This window comes from Crocodylus porosus, unplaced genomic scaffold, assembly GCF_001723895.1.
Source record: "Crocodylus porosus isolate Cpor-Errol unplaced genomic scaffold, CroPor_comp1, whole genome shotgun sequence".
NCBI lineage: Eukaryota > Metazoa > Chordata > Crocodylia > Crocodylidae > Crocodylus > Crocodylus porosus.
This window is the reverse complement of record NW_017728951.1, coordinates 39,094,356-39,113,054: the sequence shown is the minus strand read 5'-3', so window position 1 is coordinate 39,113,054 and position 18,699 is coordinate 39,094,356. Positions and strand designations below refer to the sequence as shown.

General features: G+C 44.9%; 1 protein-coding gene across 2 annotated transcripts in view; it reads left to right on the top strand.

The window, feature by feature from the left end:
* The first annotated feature begins 500 nt into the window (after nucleotides 1–500).
* The window catches only part of LOC109324171, a 59,835-nt gene continuing 41,636 nt past the window's right edge, over nucleotides 501–18,699 (top strand). The window contains exon 1 of one of the 2 annotated variants that reach the window (XM_019556087.1): nucleotides 501–950. In XM_019556087.1, coding sequence (XP_019411632.1) covers nucleotides 899–950 — 52 coding nt within the window. In that variant the 5' untranslated portion in view covers nucleotides 501–898. The remainder of the gene's footprint in view (nucleotides 951–18,699) is intronic. The other variant, XM_019556088.1, reaches the window with a different exon arrangement.

Here is an 18,699-nt window from a genome sequence, read left to right as displayed (position 1 = left end):
AAACATAGTTCTGGTGAGGTACATATCCCGCAGACCAGCTTCCAAACATGCAATTCTCCAGGAAAGCTGCGGCTTAGCAATAGGACTGTTTGGGTAATAAAATGAGACCTTCACGTCTGCTTGCAGTTTTATAATCATTCCACAGACACTGGATCATAGGGGCTGCAGCACAAACTCTACAATCCAAGCCAGTGGGGCTGGAAATAATTTAGACTTTTCTGCTCCCCCCTCCCCTTTTAATAATAGTCTGTAGCCCTATTAGAGGAAGGCAGAGATTTGTACAAGTCAGTGACACAATTACTCCTGAGGGGAAAAATGCCTGCATTCCTTGCTTTCCTTTCCCCCACTTAAACACTAAGTTGAGATGATTTTTTTTTATTGATATTATGCAAGGGGCTAGGCATTTTTTTCCCAGGAGGTGCTTTGATAGCTAAGGTAGTTCAAACCTCTACAGTCATCTTGGCTTATCAGCCAAAGGAGATACATTCCACAGGGCTGCTCCCTTTATAAGTCACTGCTGGCTGCATGCCCGTTTACAGTTCAGCAACCTCTGAAAAGAACAGCCCCCTGGCTGCTGCTGCTGCCGCCGCTGAGAGCGTTTTAGTTTCCTCTAAGGAAAGACTCCATAGTTCTGGAAAGTGGGAAGGGAAAATAGACATCGCTCCGTGGGCTGCTTCTCTCCCCCTTCTTTCTTCAGAGAGCCTGCCACAGTGATAAGATGAGAAAGCTGGGAGCCAAGGAGCATTTGATTTAAAGCAAACAGTGATAGCCCTAAGGACAGCCAGGGGCGTTGACCACTGGAAGAATGGCTCTGCCATACTCAAATCCTCCTGCCTGTCAGTGACTGGACTGAGGTTTGCAGGACACGTCTCCATTTGGATGGCAATTGAATGTCTCCATGATGTTCAGCTGGCACAAGACATTCACCGTTGGAGCTCTGTGGAGAAGAGGTACATTGTGGCATACAGGGTCTGCTCTTGATTCCAGGCAGCTCCTGGGTGGCTTTTTACTCGTTAGTTCTATCAAATGGGGAGGTACATGGGTATCTTTCCTGTTTTCCATGTTGCCAGTAAAAGTATGGTATTACATGTCACTTATTGCCTGTGCTATAACAATGGGTTTTTGATTTTGATGTTGCCTGCCTCTCAAGGCGATCTAGGAACTTCACAGAAAGATGCAGAGCAAGGGCTAAATCTTCTGAAGTCCAGAGAACCTGTTTTTTACCACTGATTGATTGCACCCAGCACCGCTAACTATGTGTTTGTCCTTAAGTTCTACCTTAGATCCGATACTCACCTACGTCATCCGCTCCTTTATCACCCACCCAGAGTTTGCAACATGACTCAGGATCCAATCCAAATCTCATGGTGGTCCTTTATTTCAGCAATCCCAAAGAGCCAAAAACAACCTTCAACTAATATTTCTACAAAGTAGTGCCACAACAAATAGGCTCCCTTGGTTGTTCTGGTGATAATAAGCCTTATCAGCAGTTGATCTTGCTGTCAATTAAATAGTGCACTTGGCGCTTTATAAATTACTTTGTTTTAGCATAGGTAAGAGTTTGGGTCAGCATTGCTCCAACATGTCTATTACAAACATTTGTCCAGGGCTTTACAGCACAGCCATAACACCTGAGTCTTGGTTAAAGCTAGGCTAAGAAGGCTACAGCTCTTGAGTGGCGGGGAGGATGGGAGCATTCTCTATTTAAAAATGAAATGTAGGAGCTTGGGAGAAGTGAGACAATCCCAGCATCTTGGCCACTTCGCAGTTTTAAGACAGGATGGGCTGTAGGAGGGAATAAGGTGAACTGCAGGCTTGGATATTTTTGTATCGCAAATGCAAACTAGTTTCTATCCATATCAGGGGCTTGTAATGTTAATATTACAGGCTTAAATTTGGTCAAGGCTGTTGAATCACTCTGGGCAATGAGATTTAAAGAAGTTGTTAAGAATGCAGGACCAGACTTTGAGCTTCCTGATTCTGTATTTACACGGGTGTAGTGCATCAATTTACAGGGTACTTACTCCAGTTTGTACCAGAGTTACTCAGCTCAGAATCTGGCCGAAGACCATGAAAATCAGTTATGAGGTTGGACACCAATGTTAAATATGTTTCTTAGGGCATACACTCCTATTCTTTTACCCTGTCCCATTCAATGTTTATGAGATTTACCCAAAGAGCCTTGTCTGCCTATGGCCATTTGTATGCATCTTCACTACATGGTGCAGTCACCCTGGTTTCATAGCACGTAGCTGCATGGGGGAGGTGGAGGTGAGTGAGACTTCTGGATGTGGTGGACATTGCAAAGTAAGTCCAGAATGTGTTGCTGAATTTTGTGATCTTCAGGGCTCCCAAGAAAGATCTTTGGTTGCACAATCTGGTACTTCTCACTAGCACCAGAAATTCAGCTCTTGATAAAAACAGGGATGAAAGACAAAAAAGGCATCTGAGGAAGTGACAAACTCTGAAGTGACTATGGGCATAATTTACTTGGGCTTTATCTACACAAAGGCAGCATGGTTAATAAGTATATTTTGAAGATTTGTACTAAAGTGGTCTATCCAGCATGGGCATCTATCTTTATTTCTCTCTCTCTTAAGTACCTCATGACAGTGATCCAAACCTTTATGATTTTGGATTGCTGCAATGTGCTCCACACACAGCAACCCCCGGAGACCACACACAGCAGCTGAGGCAGCATGTAGCTGCCTACTTGCTTGCAATATTAACCATAACAAATAAATTTCCATGGCGCCCTCATCCTGGACACACACAGATATATATTTAAAGGTAAACCTGTTTCAATCAAAATCTGTACTGAACCATACTGAATACAAAATAGACTAAACATTTAAATAAAAATGAATGTATGTATTCAGAGGCCTCTAGAAAAAAATCTTTGATTTGCAGGCTGTGTGCTTGTCTACAGCAAGAAAGAATGGGGGAAAGACTTCTAACCATAATAAAGATCTGAATATAAGAATAATAAGAATCTAAAATATTAAGCTATATAACTACTGAAATAAATGTACATATTTATAGCAGATCCTTTTGGGTAGTAAAAGGATATATTAAGCCAAGGGGAAAAGCTCTGTTAGTATATCCATTTTGACATGGTTATGTCAAGCAATGAGAATGTACCTTATGTCAGCCAATAAGAACATGTAAAAGTTTATGAAAATTGAATATTTAAATGGAGGCTTTCCATCTGGGAATTTAAATGACCTTGTTTCCAGTCAATCTGCCCTGGTTCTGGCAGCTGCAAGGAGCCAAACTGGCCCAGATGCAATTCTGAGCTACTCTGACTCACACTGGTGGATAATAGCCTCACTGATCGCAAAGGGATGAGATTGCTGGAGCACAGTACTATACTTGATATGCTTCAGATTATATTTACTAACCCTCTTGAACAGTTTCTCCAGGGCAAGTACTGCTGGGCCTCACATGTACAATGTGCTGCCATTTACAAAACTGGGAAAGGTGAACCTTTTGGCTTGTGGTAATTTGCAGTCTGGCCATAAACCAGATTCTGATTCCCCAAGGCACAGTGTGAACATATCACAGCAAGGTCAGGGAGGAAAGAAACTTTGCTTTTTGCCTGGAAGTGTCCTTCACCCTGTGGAGAACAAGAATTACTGTTACACTGGTGGGTGGAGACCTTGGCAGGAGAACAGACCTCATTGCAATGGGCATTAAAAAAAAATCAGAAAAATAAACTTGCTCAGATTGTTTTACGCTAGGTGCAGGCCACGAGGCATGAAGTCAATTTCCTTGAGTCCCAGGAGAGGCAGCAAGTCCGATCCAGTGCTCTGGATTAGACCCCATCTCTGTTAAGAGCAGCCAAGAATTTGCTGCATTTCTTGGAAATTCTGTGGCAGGGCTCAAAAACTGCATCTGCAAGAGCAGCTTTGGGGAGATAATGAAAACCAGGCCTCTCCCTCACTGCTGGGGTCAGCTCTGCATTTCTGATGAACCTGTCAACAACTTGATACTGCTGGCTAAAGGAAGGAGTGTGTGGAACTTCAAAAGGAGGAAAAAAAAATGAAAAGGCATTTGAGAAGTAGAGGAGGCATGTGAGGATTTGAAGCTAAATTTTCCTTAATCAACTGAAGAAAAGCATGGACAGAGGTATGCACTGTCTACCAGGCACAATTCTCATCTTTCATTACCATCAAACCTTACAGGCAGAGGGAAGGAAAAAGGGGCAGCCGTGGTGATGCTGGTGGCTGCTCACAAAGGAGTTTAGGGGACAGGCAGTTACCGTAAAAAGAACCCCAAGCATCTACAAAGCATTGGCATAAAGACAAAAAAAGTTTAAAGGGCCACCACATTTGGCTGCAGTCGGCAAGTCATAGGAACAGAGGATAGAACTGGACACTTTTGTAGCAATGAAGCATCCTAAACAACTCTCCATTCAAACATGTGTATTGGGGACAGGGGGGTCCACCTGACCATTGCTGTTTTTTTCTGCCTGATGGGGCATGCCAAATGATTTGGTGCTTTAGTTGACCACCTGACCCACTGATCTAACCTTTACACACAGGCTGAACAAGGAGGTGTTTCTATACAACAAGGTCTATAATAGGAGATGGTATATCAGAGTTCATTACTGGCTAACCTGTGTTTGTTTAAGTAGAAGGGTAAGTGAGCATGAGGCCATGAAAAGGGAGTTGTAAGAAAGGCAGGTTGCTGTGCTATTCCCAGTAAAGGAAACGAGAAGTTTTGCTTGCGCTGGTTTCCTAATTCTTAATCTGGAAAAGGACTTCTTTATTCTCCCTCATTTTAACAATGAATTAAAAAAAATAAGACACAGAGGGCCAGTACTAAAAGAGTTTGTCTATGGGGGGAGGGCCCCAACAGGCCAGATCCAGATCCAGATCCAGATCCAGATGTGCCGTGGGCAAGCAGCAACTGTGGCAGAATCAAGGTTAATGAAGCTGTCTCTTGCTCCTACTGCTAATATGTGTTCCGAAAAGGGTTCTGTAACCCCAGCTTCAGTGACAGGCTGCCCTATCCCTGCTCACCCCACACCCTGAATTCCTATCCTCTCTGGGAGCCCTGCAGGTCAGATGACAAGACTCTGGATCTGGCATGCAGGTCATACATTTGACATGCCTGATTTAATCCTGAGGCTGCTGTCAATGAAAAAGCCCCATCCATTTGTTCCCACTCCTTGTATGTCACAAGTAGAAGAAATGATCATGTAGTCACTCACAGAGTGGTGGCAGGTGTGCCCGGAGCTGCCCTCAGGAGGATACCAGAGTCTGGAATACTCAGAGCATCCTTCTTCAACACCAAAGCAGACATTTTTTCCAGCATATGGTGCTGCAGACTGAGAGTGAGCAGATGGGGTTTGTTTGTCAGCAGCGATCTTAGGACACTGCCCTACACAATATACAAAGCAGGTATTTCATTTGTTCTAGTCCTTCATGTGTCCATTCTTTCTGAAGGTGGTTCACCTGCCTCTCCAGACAGATTATTCCAGTGCTTAATCACAGTCAGTGTTCCCTACCCTAAGGTTTACTCTAAAGTTTTACTTTGGTTAAGATTTTAAAACTTTCCTTAGTGGAAATTCCAGTAGGCTCAATGGAAAGTACCTGGATACAGCTTAAAGTATGTCTTCCCAAACAACATTACAGGGAGGATGCTAGTTTTTGAGATGACTGGGAAGCTGGGCGTGTACTGAAATGATTATTTTAATGCTGCTGGAATGTGTGTGTTAGGATGCCTCTAGCCTTGGTATTATTTGTATTTAGTTCAAAATAAATAAGTTATGGGCTCAAAGGCAGAAATTATTGATTGAGGCTATCTGGCTTGTGTTATGCAGGAGTTCAGACTCCCAGTCTTAAAATCTATGATTATATAGACTTTAAGTCTATAAATTGTGGCAGCCTACAATTATATAAGAGGGGTTCATTAGGACCTGGGAGAACAGCTGTTCACCAGAGCTCCCCAAGGGATAACAAGGTCTGATGGCTATAAACTCCAGGAAGGCTGATTTAGACTAGACATAAGAAAAACGTTCTTTATGGTGCGTGTGTCCAGGGTCTGGAACAAATTCCTCCCAGAGATGATGCAAGCACCCACTCTGCACTCATTCAAAAAACATTTGGATGTATTTCTTGCTGGGGTCACTTGAGCCCAGCTGATTTCCTGCCTATAGCGCAGGGGGGAGATGGACTCAGTGATCACACAAGGTCCCTTCCAGCCCCTAATGTCTATAAAATCTATATTCATAAATAGATAACAGGCATTTCTACATGTTCATTAATGCACAGTGGTTACTGTGCATTTAATTTAGTTCTTATATCATCAAGTACTAAGTAAATGTGCAGTACCCAGCGTTACTGTGCAGTAGCACCAGAAAATGCCTTTTTAGTAATGCTATTATGCAGTAGCCTAATAATACTGTGCAGTCATGCATTAGCACTGTCTGTACTATGATATGCTACTGCACAGTATTATTAGGCATCTGTGCAGTTAAAGTCTTGTATAGGTGCGCCCACTGAGAATGATCCAGTTGAGCTATGTTGATTCCCACTACAAGATAGTGGCTTCCTCTGAAGCAGGGATAGACACCTCTGGCATAGGTGCCAGAACATGGCATGCGCGGGCATTTTGCTTGGCATGTGTTCCTTGGGGCGGACAGTGGGGAAGGGGCTGGGGCCACACTGCCACAACAAGATTGGGCCCATCGCAGCTCCTCCACTGTCCATTCCTGGCACGCCAATGTCTTACAAGTTGAGTTTGTGGGTGTTTTTGGCACTCTTCCCAAAAACACTGCTGACCCTTGCCCTGGACCATCACTGCCCTATTGCCACCCCCCCACCCCCCCAAAAAAAAGCAAAAAAAAAGCCAGGTCACTTGCTGCAAAGAGAAACAAGCTGTAGAAATTTCAAGTGGACGTTTCACTTGAAAAGCCATTTTCTCTCTTTAGTCCACCAGTTATCTACTATTGTAAACAAAGCATCTATCTCTCTTTCCCACTCTATTGCATCCTCAAAACCCTCTCCTATGAATTGGACATGTTAAGTCAGTTGAGCCCCTCTTTATACATAACATACTCTAATTCTCTTATTATTTTTGTCAACCTTCCCTGATTCCTTCTCCTAATTCATCAGTCTTAATATTATATTGAGTTTAATATCATAGGCCAAGTGTATCTATGTTTCACCAAAAAACAAGCAAAACTATTTTAGACACTTTACAGATAGCAGAACAACTGACACCACATTGCTTTCACGAATGTCTTCCTTTTCCATTCCTGTACTATCCCTGTACAAATCACAAATTTATCAAAATGACTCATTCAGGCTTTCACCATTGAGCTCAGTGTCATAGCAAGGAGTGGGGGGGGGTGAGTGGGGAGACCACTTCAGGCACCCAAGTGAAGGGGTGCCAACAGGCACTGCCCAGCTGGGGCAGGGTGTGGGATGGAGCTGCAAGTGGCTTGTTTGGGGTGGGGGAGGCGGTGCGGGGATGGGGGAAGGGCAGCTCCTGCTGCTGCATGCACTCCTGGGCATGCATGGGACAGGGCACGTGCCCCTTGGATCTGTGCATGGGGCAAGGGCAGGCTGCCACTGTGGGCTTTGCCCCATGCCCCAAACTTCATTGCTATGGCACTGATTGAGCTGATTTCATCAGATATGCAGGTTCCATGGTATATTTCAGTGCCCAGACTGGTAAATTTAACTCGTAAAATCCTGTTTCTGCTGTAAACATTCACAGTAATTAATCTGAAATCTATTTCCCTATAAATGTACTGCAATAACAAGAGAAAGTATACTTTTTTAGGCAGCACATAGTTAATTTACAGAATTCATTGCCACAAGAGGTGGTTGAGGCAGATACCAAAACCAGGATCAAAAAGGGACTACATAAGCACATGGGTGATAGATCTATTAATGGCTATTGAACCGATTGGTTGCAGATATTTCCTCTGGCCTCTCTAAACCAATAATGGTCGAGGTCAGGGGGTGGGGTGTAGTAATAGGGGCTAGATCACATTAGATATATCTGATTTGATTCTCTCCCTCTATAGCATACATTTCTGCCACTGTCAGCAACAGAATACTGGGCTAGAAGGACCATAGGTTTGACCAAGTGGGGCACTGCTAATGTTCTAATATTTGCTTAAACCTCACTGTTCTAGTAAACACTATCGCTAGGACATAGATTCTGAAACCTTCACATCATAGGGGCCTTATACATATTAATAAGAACTCTGAAATTGGTGAAGGGAGGAGTTACTTGTGAGATGATCACAAAATCATTCTGGAAACTTCTAGGGCACTAGTAGCTTAAGAGGAATTCTCACAGAGATACCCAGGTCAGATGATGGTACAATAGATCTTCAGCCATATTATTCTTCTGACTTGCACTGCATGACAGGCAGGAGGTAGGAATAGTCCTGTAAGGCAGAGATGTTTCAAAGGCTATTTGGGCTGCAGGCTCAGAGGTGAACTGGGAGCTAAAGCTTTCTTTGTGGATGTGTCTACACGAGATGCTAACTGTGCAGTAGCCTAATAATACCACGCAGTACAGCATCACAGCACCAACAGTGCTAATACGCTACTGCCCAGTAGCATTATGCTATTGTGCAGTAGTGTCACTAAAAAGGCATTTGCTGGCACTAATGCACTGTAACTCTGGTTACTGCACATTTATTTAGTATTTGATTATATAAGTACTAAATTAAATGTATAGTAACTGCGCATTAATGAATGTGTAGATGCGCCCTGTGTTGCCAAGTATCTTATTTAGGCAGCCAGAGCCCTACAACATAACTATAGGGCTATAACAGCCATCTATCTGGAAGGCCAGCTAAGCACCAAGGGTATAATCCTGATCCCATTAATGTTAATGATGAAGCTTACCTTTATTTATTCATGTCAGGATTTCAACCTGTGGGGAATAATCAGTGACTGATGGTAAGCCCCTTAGGGTGAGGGTGAGCTGAATCCTCTAGGCACCAAGATGCCTGCCCACTTGCAGGCCCTTCTGCTCAGGTGAACATCCAGGACACAGCAAATACCCAGCCACAAAAATACTGGTAGTACAGCATTATTGGCACTGTGTGAAGTCACTGTACTACATTGAGGGTGAAGCATAGTTCTAGATGGTAGTCTTCCCTAGTTAACCACACTCCCATTCTTAGCACACATGATGGAGATGTCAGCAGAAAAAAATACCTATTGTTGAGAAAGGAAGTGATTCTTTTTCTCTTAAATTCTGGGAAACATAGATCTCATCATTTGCGGTGAAAGGGCTTTTAACAAAGAGAAATGCCACCTGTGCTATCCTGTTGGGAACATTGGAAAAATACACAGCAGTGAATAAGCAACTAAGAATAAAGGGCATTTATAAAAGGAAAGAAATGGGGAAATGGACACCTATGATACCTCTGAATAGGAAATGAAGCCTTTCACTTGTAGGTCATTAGCTTAAATCTAGGCCACTGGTGTTTGAAAGTCATTACTCTCTGATGGTTGTTCAGAACTTCCTGCAGTTACTACTTTTTTAACCTGGTGCCTGCAGTGTGACAGAGGTGAGTTAAGGGATCTTAGCTCAGTTCCCAGAGGGCAACAATCATCTGACTGGAGTTATTCTCAATGGCAACTTCAGTAAAACAATCAAAGCTTGAATGGCTGATGGAAACTGAACTAGCCCTCTGTCTTAGAGTCAGTTCCTTCAGAACACGAGTGAGGTGTGTTAGCAGGACAATAAGTTTGGAGCTTGCAGTTTTCTATTGGTTCTGGCAATAAGCAAAGCACCTCAATCTTTGTGGTTGTGATTACTGGTACAAGTAGCATGTGTATTATAGCAGCCCCTTGTCATCACAAATAGGACCCCCTGGTGGCCAATACTATTCTCCTGCAAGTACCATCACTGCACCACATTCACTTGACAAAGGCAGGTTGGAGGACATTCTCAGTCATCACTCCTCAACTCTGGAACTCTCTCCTCCATGAGACCATGAGCTTGGACATCTTCTGGAAGTGCTATAAGTCAGACTAGACTTAAACACTGCTTAGCAGCTTTTATTTTAATACTTGATTGGTTTTTACAAGTTATTTTTTTCTTTTGTTTACTTGTTTTATACATTATTTGCTCACTTCTATAAGTCTCCCTGAGCCTTTGTCAAGAAGAATGGTTTAATTCCATCCAGGAAGAGCACACACCAACTGCAGATGCTTCCTCAGCCTGACAAAAGGTATTTATACCCAAAAGCTTGCAAAGAAGAATTTTTCCACCTATTTGAGTTGGTCTAATAAGAGATATCAGATTTACCCAAAGAACTTTGTCTACCTATCTCCTTAGACCAACATAGCTACAGCCTATACCCCTGTATACATACATACATACCTACATACACATGCACTAAGATCAGGCTGTCAGTTGGCGCTACTCTCCACCACTGAATGTACATCCAGACAAAGCAAAATGATGAATTCTCAGACACATGAGACTAAGGTACCTTCATTTATCAGTATGCAGGACCATGCTGATTAGAACTGAAAACAGCAGTATTTAAAGAACAGGTGTACCAATAATGGGACCCCCAAGCAAGAAAGCTGTAGAATCAAGGCTAAAGTGCTGGATTCCAATTTGGTGGCTCAGTCCTATATTTACAGGTGACTGAAGCCTGCACTATTCAAAGATTTAGAAGTATTATACAGCATCATATAAATTTTGAATATTTATATCAGGGGCCAAACATTGCTCTCAGCTATTTTGGTGGAACTGCATTGACTTCACTGGGTTGTACTGGTAGAGCCAGGAGGTATAATGTGTCCTTGTGTTTTCTAAACATAGTTTCAAGATGCAAAATATGGTTCATGATATTGAGCACTGCTAAGTTTGAGGATTTTGATAGGGTTTTGGTTGCTCATTACAGGCAGAAGCCATTTGCACAATTTGATTCCAGACTAAGTTTCTGAATAGCTTGGTGACATCAGACTTAGCGGTTGCATTCAGCCCTCTCCTGCATGTCCTCCTAGTAAAGCTGTGCGAAGCTTCAGTCCCCAATTCGATTTGGTGGAGATTTGGCCTGATTCGGTGGCCAAATCTCCAAATCCAAATCGAATCAGAGGACCCTTGAATCTCTCTGAATTGAATTGGAACCCTCTGAACTGATTTGGAGAAATTTGGACAGATTCAGTGAGTTGGACGTAGACACAACTTTAAATGTTTATTCTACATATCTCTAGATAGCGGGGGCTCTGAATGCTGCAATGCTGGGGTGCATGGAGTGTCCCACAGAAGTATGGGGTGCTCCCCAGTGTGCTCGGTGGCAGACCTGTAAGTGGGCCAGAAGCACTTCTGGTCCACTTCCTGGTCCACCAGGAAGTGTGCAAGGGGGCCCCCCCCCACGCCTTCCTGGCTCAGCGACTGGTGCTTCCTGGGTCGAGGGGGGGCACCCAGGTTTCCCCTGCGGCCAATCGCTGAACTAGGGGAGCATGGGGGAGCCTTCTGCACACTCCCCAGCTGACCCGGAAGGGGACCAAAAGTACTTCTGGTTCCCTTCCAGTTTGCTGCTGAGTGTATGGAGGGACCCCCACACTCCTGTGGGACACTTCATGTGCCCCAGCACCACAGTGATCATGAGCCGTGCTTGCTACCTCAAGGTATGTAGAAAAAAAACTTTTAAAGCTGTGCCTGTGTTCGAATCGCTGAGTCACTGAACCAGCATCGAATCTTCAGATTTGGATTCGGCCGAATAGAATCAGGGACAGTGATCCAAATCAATGGATTGAATCACTGTCCCTGATTCGGGCCAAATCCAAATCAAATAGGGCCTGTTTCACACAGCCCTACCTCCTAGTTCTGAAGACACAAAATGATAATTTCAAAGTAGTTGTCTGGTTAGCTGTGAATCTTTGTTCCCTGGATCAGAAATCCCAGCAGCAATGCACTTAGGTCTGCTCCTACTGCCACTGGTTATTGTATAACAGGAAAAACGTGCTTGGAAAAGGAGATTTCAGCTTTTACGAGAGACCAATAAAGGTGAGGAAAGCCTTGAGGTCACTGGAAAGCTTAATCTTATCTTTCAGGGTTTTAAAAACTGACAGTTTACATGTAGGCATCCGGCTTAGTTATTTGAAAAGGATGCCAGGTAAAGTTATTGGAAATCATTTGAGATGCAGCTGTTCCTTTCACTGCTGTTTAAATATGTTGTTCAAGAGCCCATTGCCATGACACCACTTAGCACCTTCAAATATTAGCTAACTACTGTAACCCTCCTTGCCTCTTTCTGTATTAGGTAAGTATGTGTTGTTATCCCTTTTTATTTTACAGATGCATAGAGGTGGATGACTTACACAAGGTCAACAGTAGCAGGGAGAGCATTAGAACTAAGGAATTATGTTCCAACAAGAAACAATTTTTTATTATGATATAGTGACTGAAGCTATAATAGCGAACACCATCCTTTAACAACTTTTTTCCTCAATCCCATGGGAGTCTGTTATAATGAGGTTACACTGTACATACAGTTCTCATAGTAGATTGGATTTTCTCTAGCAGGTGTTGAAGCAATACCCCAGGCTGCTGCTAGAAATTTCTGGCTGGCTGGCTGACTTAAAGTTTATATTGTGGTATATCAGTGTAGCCTGGGTAGTACCCAATTATGTACTCCCCTCTCCAACTGAAGGAAATGTTAGCAGGGTAGGTGTGCTGTGGGGTGAAACTGCTGGCTGCACGCAGTTTCCCTCCTTCCCCTATAGAGCCAGATCAAGACGCTCAATAACTTAACTAAAACAAAGGGTCTCCGTAAGTGTCATGCAGCCTTATACTCTGTATTGTGTATGATTTTTTTAAAAGTCTGACTACTGCAGGCTTCAGTCACCAAAGAATATAGGACTGGAACCAAGAAATTAGAATATAAGTCCTTCAGCCTTGAAGTGGGCTCTTCTTGTTTGGGGTCCCATCATTAGTACTGGCTGACATCTTTCAGCTGATGCAAAAAGGAGATCTAGTGGGAGTGCTCACTAGAAATAGCAGACTCAAGCCTAGTGGCCAAACACCAACATGAGTAATTGTTCCACCAACCTTAATCTCCTGTGTACACCTTACTGAAGAGGTCATTCATTTCCCCATTTACAAAAGCTTCATGCAGCATTGATGCCTCATTCTCTTCCCAAGGGGCTTTTGCTTCTGTAACAAGTGAGTGATGCTTCCATCTTCTTCACTTTGTTTTGGAGCCTTTTGAGATGAAAAGACATTATTGCATAGAAATTTAGCAGACCAACTCTTCAGCTGGTAACTGACACGGTTCCACTGACATCAAAGGAATTGTTAATGTATACCAGCTGAAGACCTAGACCCCTCTTAATGTTCAAACAGTAATTAAACTATTTGTCTGTTAATTGGCTAAACACTTGAAAAAGTCACAAACTAGGATTTCTGTGTGGTCCTCTTCATATTTCTTGCAAAACTGATTTGCTTCTTAGAAAGCCAATGGCTTGGATTCCAAAAGTGTTTATTATAGAAAGAAAAAGAAATTGTTCCTCTCCAGATGCGAAAAGCCTGGTCTTGTGGGTAAGGCATTCCCAATACCCAGAAAATCTGTGCTCAGTTCTTGGTATGGGACAGGCCATGGGAGCATAACATTGAAATTAATGAGAGTTGGGTGCCTAACTACTATGAAAAACATGGTGTCTCAGTGTCCCAGTTCTGCTTCTGTAAAATGTAAATAATAGTGTTTTCCTATTTCAGAGGGAGTTGGGGGTTGAATGTACTGTGGTCTTTGAGATGCTCAGATGCTGTTGATCACAACCCCAAGATACCTAAACAGTCAGAAGTTTCATGTTCAATACTTTTTCATTTTTTTCAACTATCATCAAACTTCCTGGTGTACTAGTGGGCCTTTGTGGTCATTTAAAGTATGAATTAGTGAATCTGACAGCTCCTTTTGAAAGCAGGGAGGCATAATTTTAATATGGCACTGATTAATTTCAGGCAAAGAAATGTTTGAGTGTGGGCCAGGGGAAACTGGTTAAGCAAGAAATAAGGGACATAAAGAAAATCCCAAGCAAAGCAAATACAGGTTGTGATTAACAGCCAAATTCAGTACAGATCCCTATGAAAAAAGAATGTTATTCACTCTGCATTGTAATTCCTTTTCTTCCTGGGGAATAGATGACGAGGGCATTTATTTGTTCTTAAAAACAAAACCCAGTACTGAATATTATTTCCCTGCCTCCAACTCTCACTGTCTATTTGTTTGGGCTTAAAGTGCTATTCACTGGAGTGATGCCATCAGAAAGGCCCAGTACCCTTTTCTTTTCCATGTGATTATGGTGCATTGTTACTGGGTCAGGGAAGAGGAGTTTGTGGCCAAGCAGGTGGCCTTCATGCTACTGAGTCACAACTGAATCAAACTTTCCCTGGAATGGTGTTATGAGTAGCCTGTTACTGGAGGTGGCATTTGGTAGGTGAAATGTAAAGCTGAGATCATGACCCTTTATGGTTATCTAAATTCCACCGGCATTCATCACAAGAATGTTACCCACAGTCCAACTTGAGGTGCTCTGTGAATACATTTCTCCTAGAGTTTCCACAGCCTATTATCATTATTCTTGTCCCAGATCTGTAGGGTAGACTTGAGGTTAACTGTTGCCTCTAGCCTACCCTAGAGTTCTCTGCATATCAGTGGTGAGAGAAACAGAGAGTTCCCAGGCAGAGATTTATATGCACACGCACATGCACATACACACATACATACAAGCAGAAAACAAAGCTCCCCTTCCTTTCAGTAAGTGTTGGTTTAATTTGTCAAGCAGTGGATATTTAAAGAGGATGAAATTCAATGCAATTTGATTCCCTGTTAAATTCCCAGTGATACACTGAATTCCCAGTAACAAAAGCCACTTCTATACATAAATTTTAGATATTATGTAGTTTGAGGAGGAGCAGCAGAAAGGAATCCTAATGGATCCTTAAGAGCAAATGGTACTCGCAGGACTAAAGCAGAGGGATGTTTTTTAAGTCTCCAGCTTGACCTTACCAAGACCCAGAGCAGGGGCGAGCAATTATTTCCAGCAGAGGTCTGCTTAATGAGGTTCGGTGAGTTGTTTTTTTGGCCTCATTGGTAGCCCCGCCTCTTGAGAGGTGCTCCGCCCCCAGGCCATCATCTTGGGGCCGGAAGTCCCACCCCTAACCCCTGACCTTTGCCACCAGAAGTCCCTTCCCTTGTCCCCCCAGAAATACTACTTTTGGGAGTGGGGGTTGCCATCTTAGAACCAGAAAAAACCAAATCATACACTAAAAGTCAACCACCTACTATAACATTTTAATTTTATTACAAAAAATATTTTTGTCATGATTTGTGTTTTTGTACTGGATATAGAGGTGTGTGTGGGGGGGGAGTTTGTGAGAGAGTGTGGCTGTGTGGGGGGGCATAGGATATGTTGGGGGGTTGTGTGGTGTTTGTGGGGTGTGGGTGTGTGGCTCTGGAACACACTGTCTTGCAGTCAAGACATGCAACACTGGGGGGGTGGGGGTAAGGGGTGTGTGTGTGTCTGTGTGTGTGTGGTTTGTGGGGTGGGAGGGTTGTGGGGATCCCCCACCCACTCCCCCTATGGTGCAGCAGCAGGTGGGGGCACTGGTGCTTGGTTCTGGTCAGCGCTGCACATTAGAGCAAGGAGCACAGCCCCTGGCTGTGTTTCCCTGGCACTGCCTGCACTCATGGGGCACAGGAGGCAAGCCCCAGGAGCTGGAGCTGCTGCTTTCCCTGCCCAAGCCCACTCATGCCTGGGGCTTCCCTGCTGTGCCCTGTGAGTGCGGGGAGCACCGGGGAAATAAACTGCTCGGTGGGTGCTATGCTCCCTGCAGCGCTGGCCGGAGCCAGGCACCAGAGCCAAGCAGAGCCCTCACCCCTCCTGCTGCCGCTGCCCCCCACTGCCTGCCAGGGCTGTGTGTCATAGGGTGAGTGTGGGCGGGGTTCCTGTACCCCTCACACCCACACCCTGTCCACCCGAGCTTCATGCTGCTGCTGTCCCCCTGGGCAAGGGCTCCATGCTGCAGCCAGCCCCAGCCCCAGCCCCACGCTCTGCACTCCCACCCAACTGCAGCCCTGCCCTCGCTCGCAGCTTCCCTACCTGAAACCCAGAGGGAGTGGGATGCCGGGGAAGCCTGCAGCAGCAGCCCTACCAGGTGCTAGCGGGACCTGCCCTTCCACCAATGAGGGTGGGAGTGAGGCATGATAGGATATGTTAGGGGTGGGTGTAGGCAACTCGCTCCCACCCTTGCAGGAAGAAGGGTTGGGTGGGGCACAATTTGTTGGGGGGCGCTGCAGGCCAGATGAAAGTACCTGGTGGGTATTTTGCCCACTCCTGACCTAGAGACTATTAGTGCGAAATGCTACAGGGAGGGAAGAAAGCCAGAGGAAGGATGAAAGAAAGCAGGAATATTCCTGAGACAGGCCTGGAATAGGGGAGGTCTCTGGGCCATTCTGAAAATGGTACACATTTATTTTATTTATTCTATTTATTCTATTTCCAGCTTTTGGTTTCTTACCTTTCTAGCTAGGAATCATTACATCACCAGGGACCACTGTGTGAAGTAGTTTTTGGTATGTAGAAAGGAAGAGAGAGAGCATGGGAATGGAAGGAAATGAAACAGGAGGCCAGATATCATGCAATGTACATATATGTGCTTTCTGGGGTATTGTAGCTCTTCTGAAGTGCTCCTATCAACCAGTCAATGCATGAAGGGGTTATAAAAACCTTGAGTTTGATCCCAAGCTGCAAAGTTCAGAGGTAAATCTGGACTTCAGCTTTTATAAGGTTCATAGGGGGTTGGATCTAGAGGCTTGGTCTGAATCCATCTCGAGGATTACCTGGAACATGGGGTTGCAAAATGTTAGCTTGGCAGACACAAAAGAAACCGGGGCTCAGATCTGCAGGTGGTATATCGGTGTAGCCCGGGTAGTGCCCAATTATGTATTCTCCTCTCTAATTGAAGGGAATGTTAGCAGGGCAGGTGCGCTGTGGAGTGAAACTGCCGGCTGCATGCAGTTTCCCTCCTTCCCCTATAGAGCCAGATCAAGACACTCAATAACTTAACTATGTACAAATTTATTAATATGCATATAAAAAGAGTTAAAATAGAACATATATACAAAGGACCTGGGAATTACATGCAGTGTGTGTGTGTGTGTGTGTGTGTGTGTGTGTACACACACACACAAATCTATGCATATACTCTGGGTGCTGGTGAGGAATCTGGGAAACAAAGGGTCTCTGTAAACATCATGCAATCTTATACTTTAGTGAAATACTAATCTACAAAGCATGAGATGCGGGGTTCACAAAATACGAGGGGCAGGGTTCACAAAATATGAGGTGCAGAAACATCAGATGAAAAGCTAGATCTCTAAAGGAACAAAAGACCAGTCCTTGTCCTGGGGCAGTGACAGTGCCCCAAAAATAATGACAGGGGAAAGATCCCCAGGGCCCTTCAGGCTCCCTGCTTCCCAGGCTGAATAACCCATGAAGGGGAACCCTCAAGACCCCCAGGAGCCCTTTCCCTTTAGGGTTTTCCCTCCAGCTGCTAGCCCCAACATATGGGGGTGGGGTGGGGAATCCCTCCTACCCTGTGGGAATCCCCCTTCCCAGGACAACCCACAACTCTCCAGGCTTGATGAAGCTGCCTTGGTTTCCCTGGGTGAGGCCTTTCCTCCCTCAGCAAGGAAGTCCCCAGCTGCTCCTGGCTTTTTCTGGCCTGGGCCCTCTCTAGGCCCTGTGCACTGATGGCTCTTCTATGCTGCATGTCCAGCCTTGTGCCAGAAGTTGGAGATCCGAGCCACCTTGTGCAGCACCGGGGTCTCAGCCCACTCCCGGACCTTCTGTGCACTGCCTGTGCATCGTGTTCCTGGCCTCGTGCCAGGGATTGGAGACTTGAGCCGCCTCAAGCAGTTCCTGGATCTTAGTCCACTCCAAACCCTTCATGCACCGGCTGTGCACCGACTGCCTGGTCTCATGCCAGGGGTTGGAGACCTGAGCTGCCTTGTCCAGCTCTCAGGGTCTCAGTCCCTCTCGGACCCTCTGTGCACTGGCTGTGCACTGCTCACCAGGCTCCCTCACAGCAGGACTGGGGGACGTGGCCACTTCATCTCTCCCTGCTCAACAAGGATGCTTCGGGCTCTTCTGGGGCAACAGCTCCACCACGCTGGCCACTTCTGCCAGTTCTTCTTCATCTTCTTCTTCATCCCTTGATGCAGCTGACCATTTGCCTGGCACGCTGCCTTTTTATTCTCTTCTGGGGCTCTGCCCTCAGATTGAAAACGGACCAATCAAAAGGGGGGGGCAGTCCCCTCTCAGGTCTGTCTCTTCCCCCTGCCCCTGTGTAGGAGTGGGGCAAGTCTTTTCCATGCCATCTCCTGATTGGTGGGAATGCCCCACTAGTTGCTCAGAGCCTGTGCTGCTAATGGCAAGCTGCCACATGAGCATAGCTCCATGAAAGCAAAGGCTGGGGAACAGCCCGGAGACATCAGAGTGAAGTTCCTAAAGCACAAAGTGAGTCAATTCTAGATTATAGCACATACGATCAGCACCTCAGTTTTTGTTCCTGCCACATTTGCAATTATTGTCACTGTTTACCAGTTATATTGCCATGGTGCTTAGAAACTCCGGCGACAGCCCAGGACTCCATGGTGCTAGGTGCGGTACAACTACAGAACCAAAATGATAGACCCTT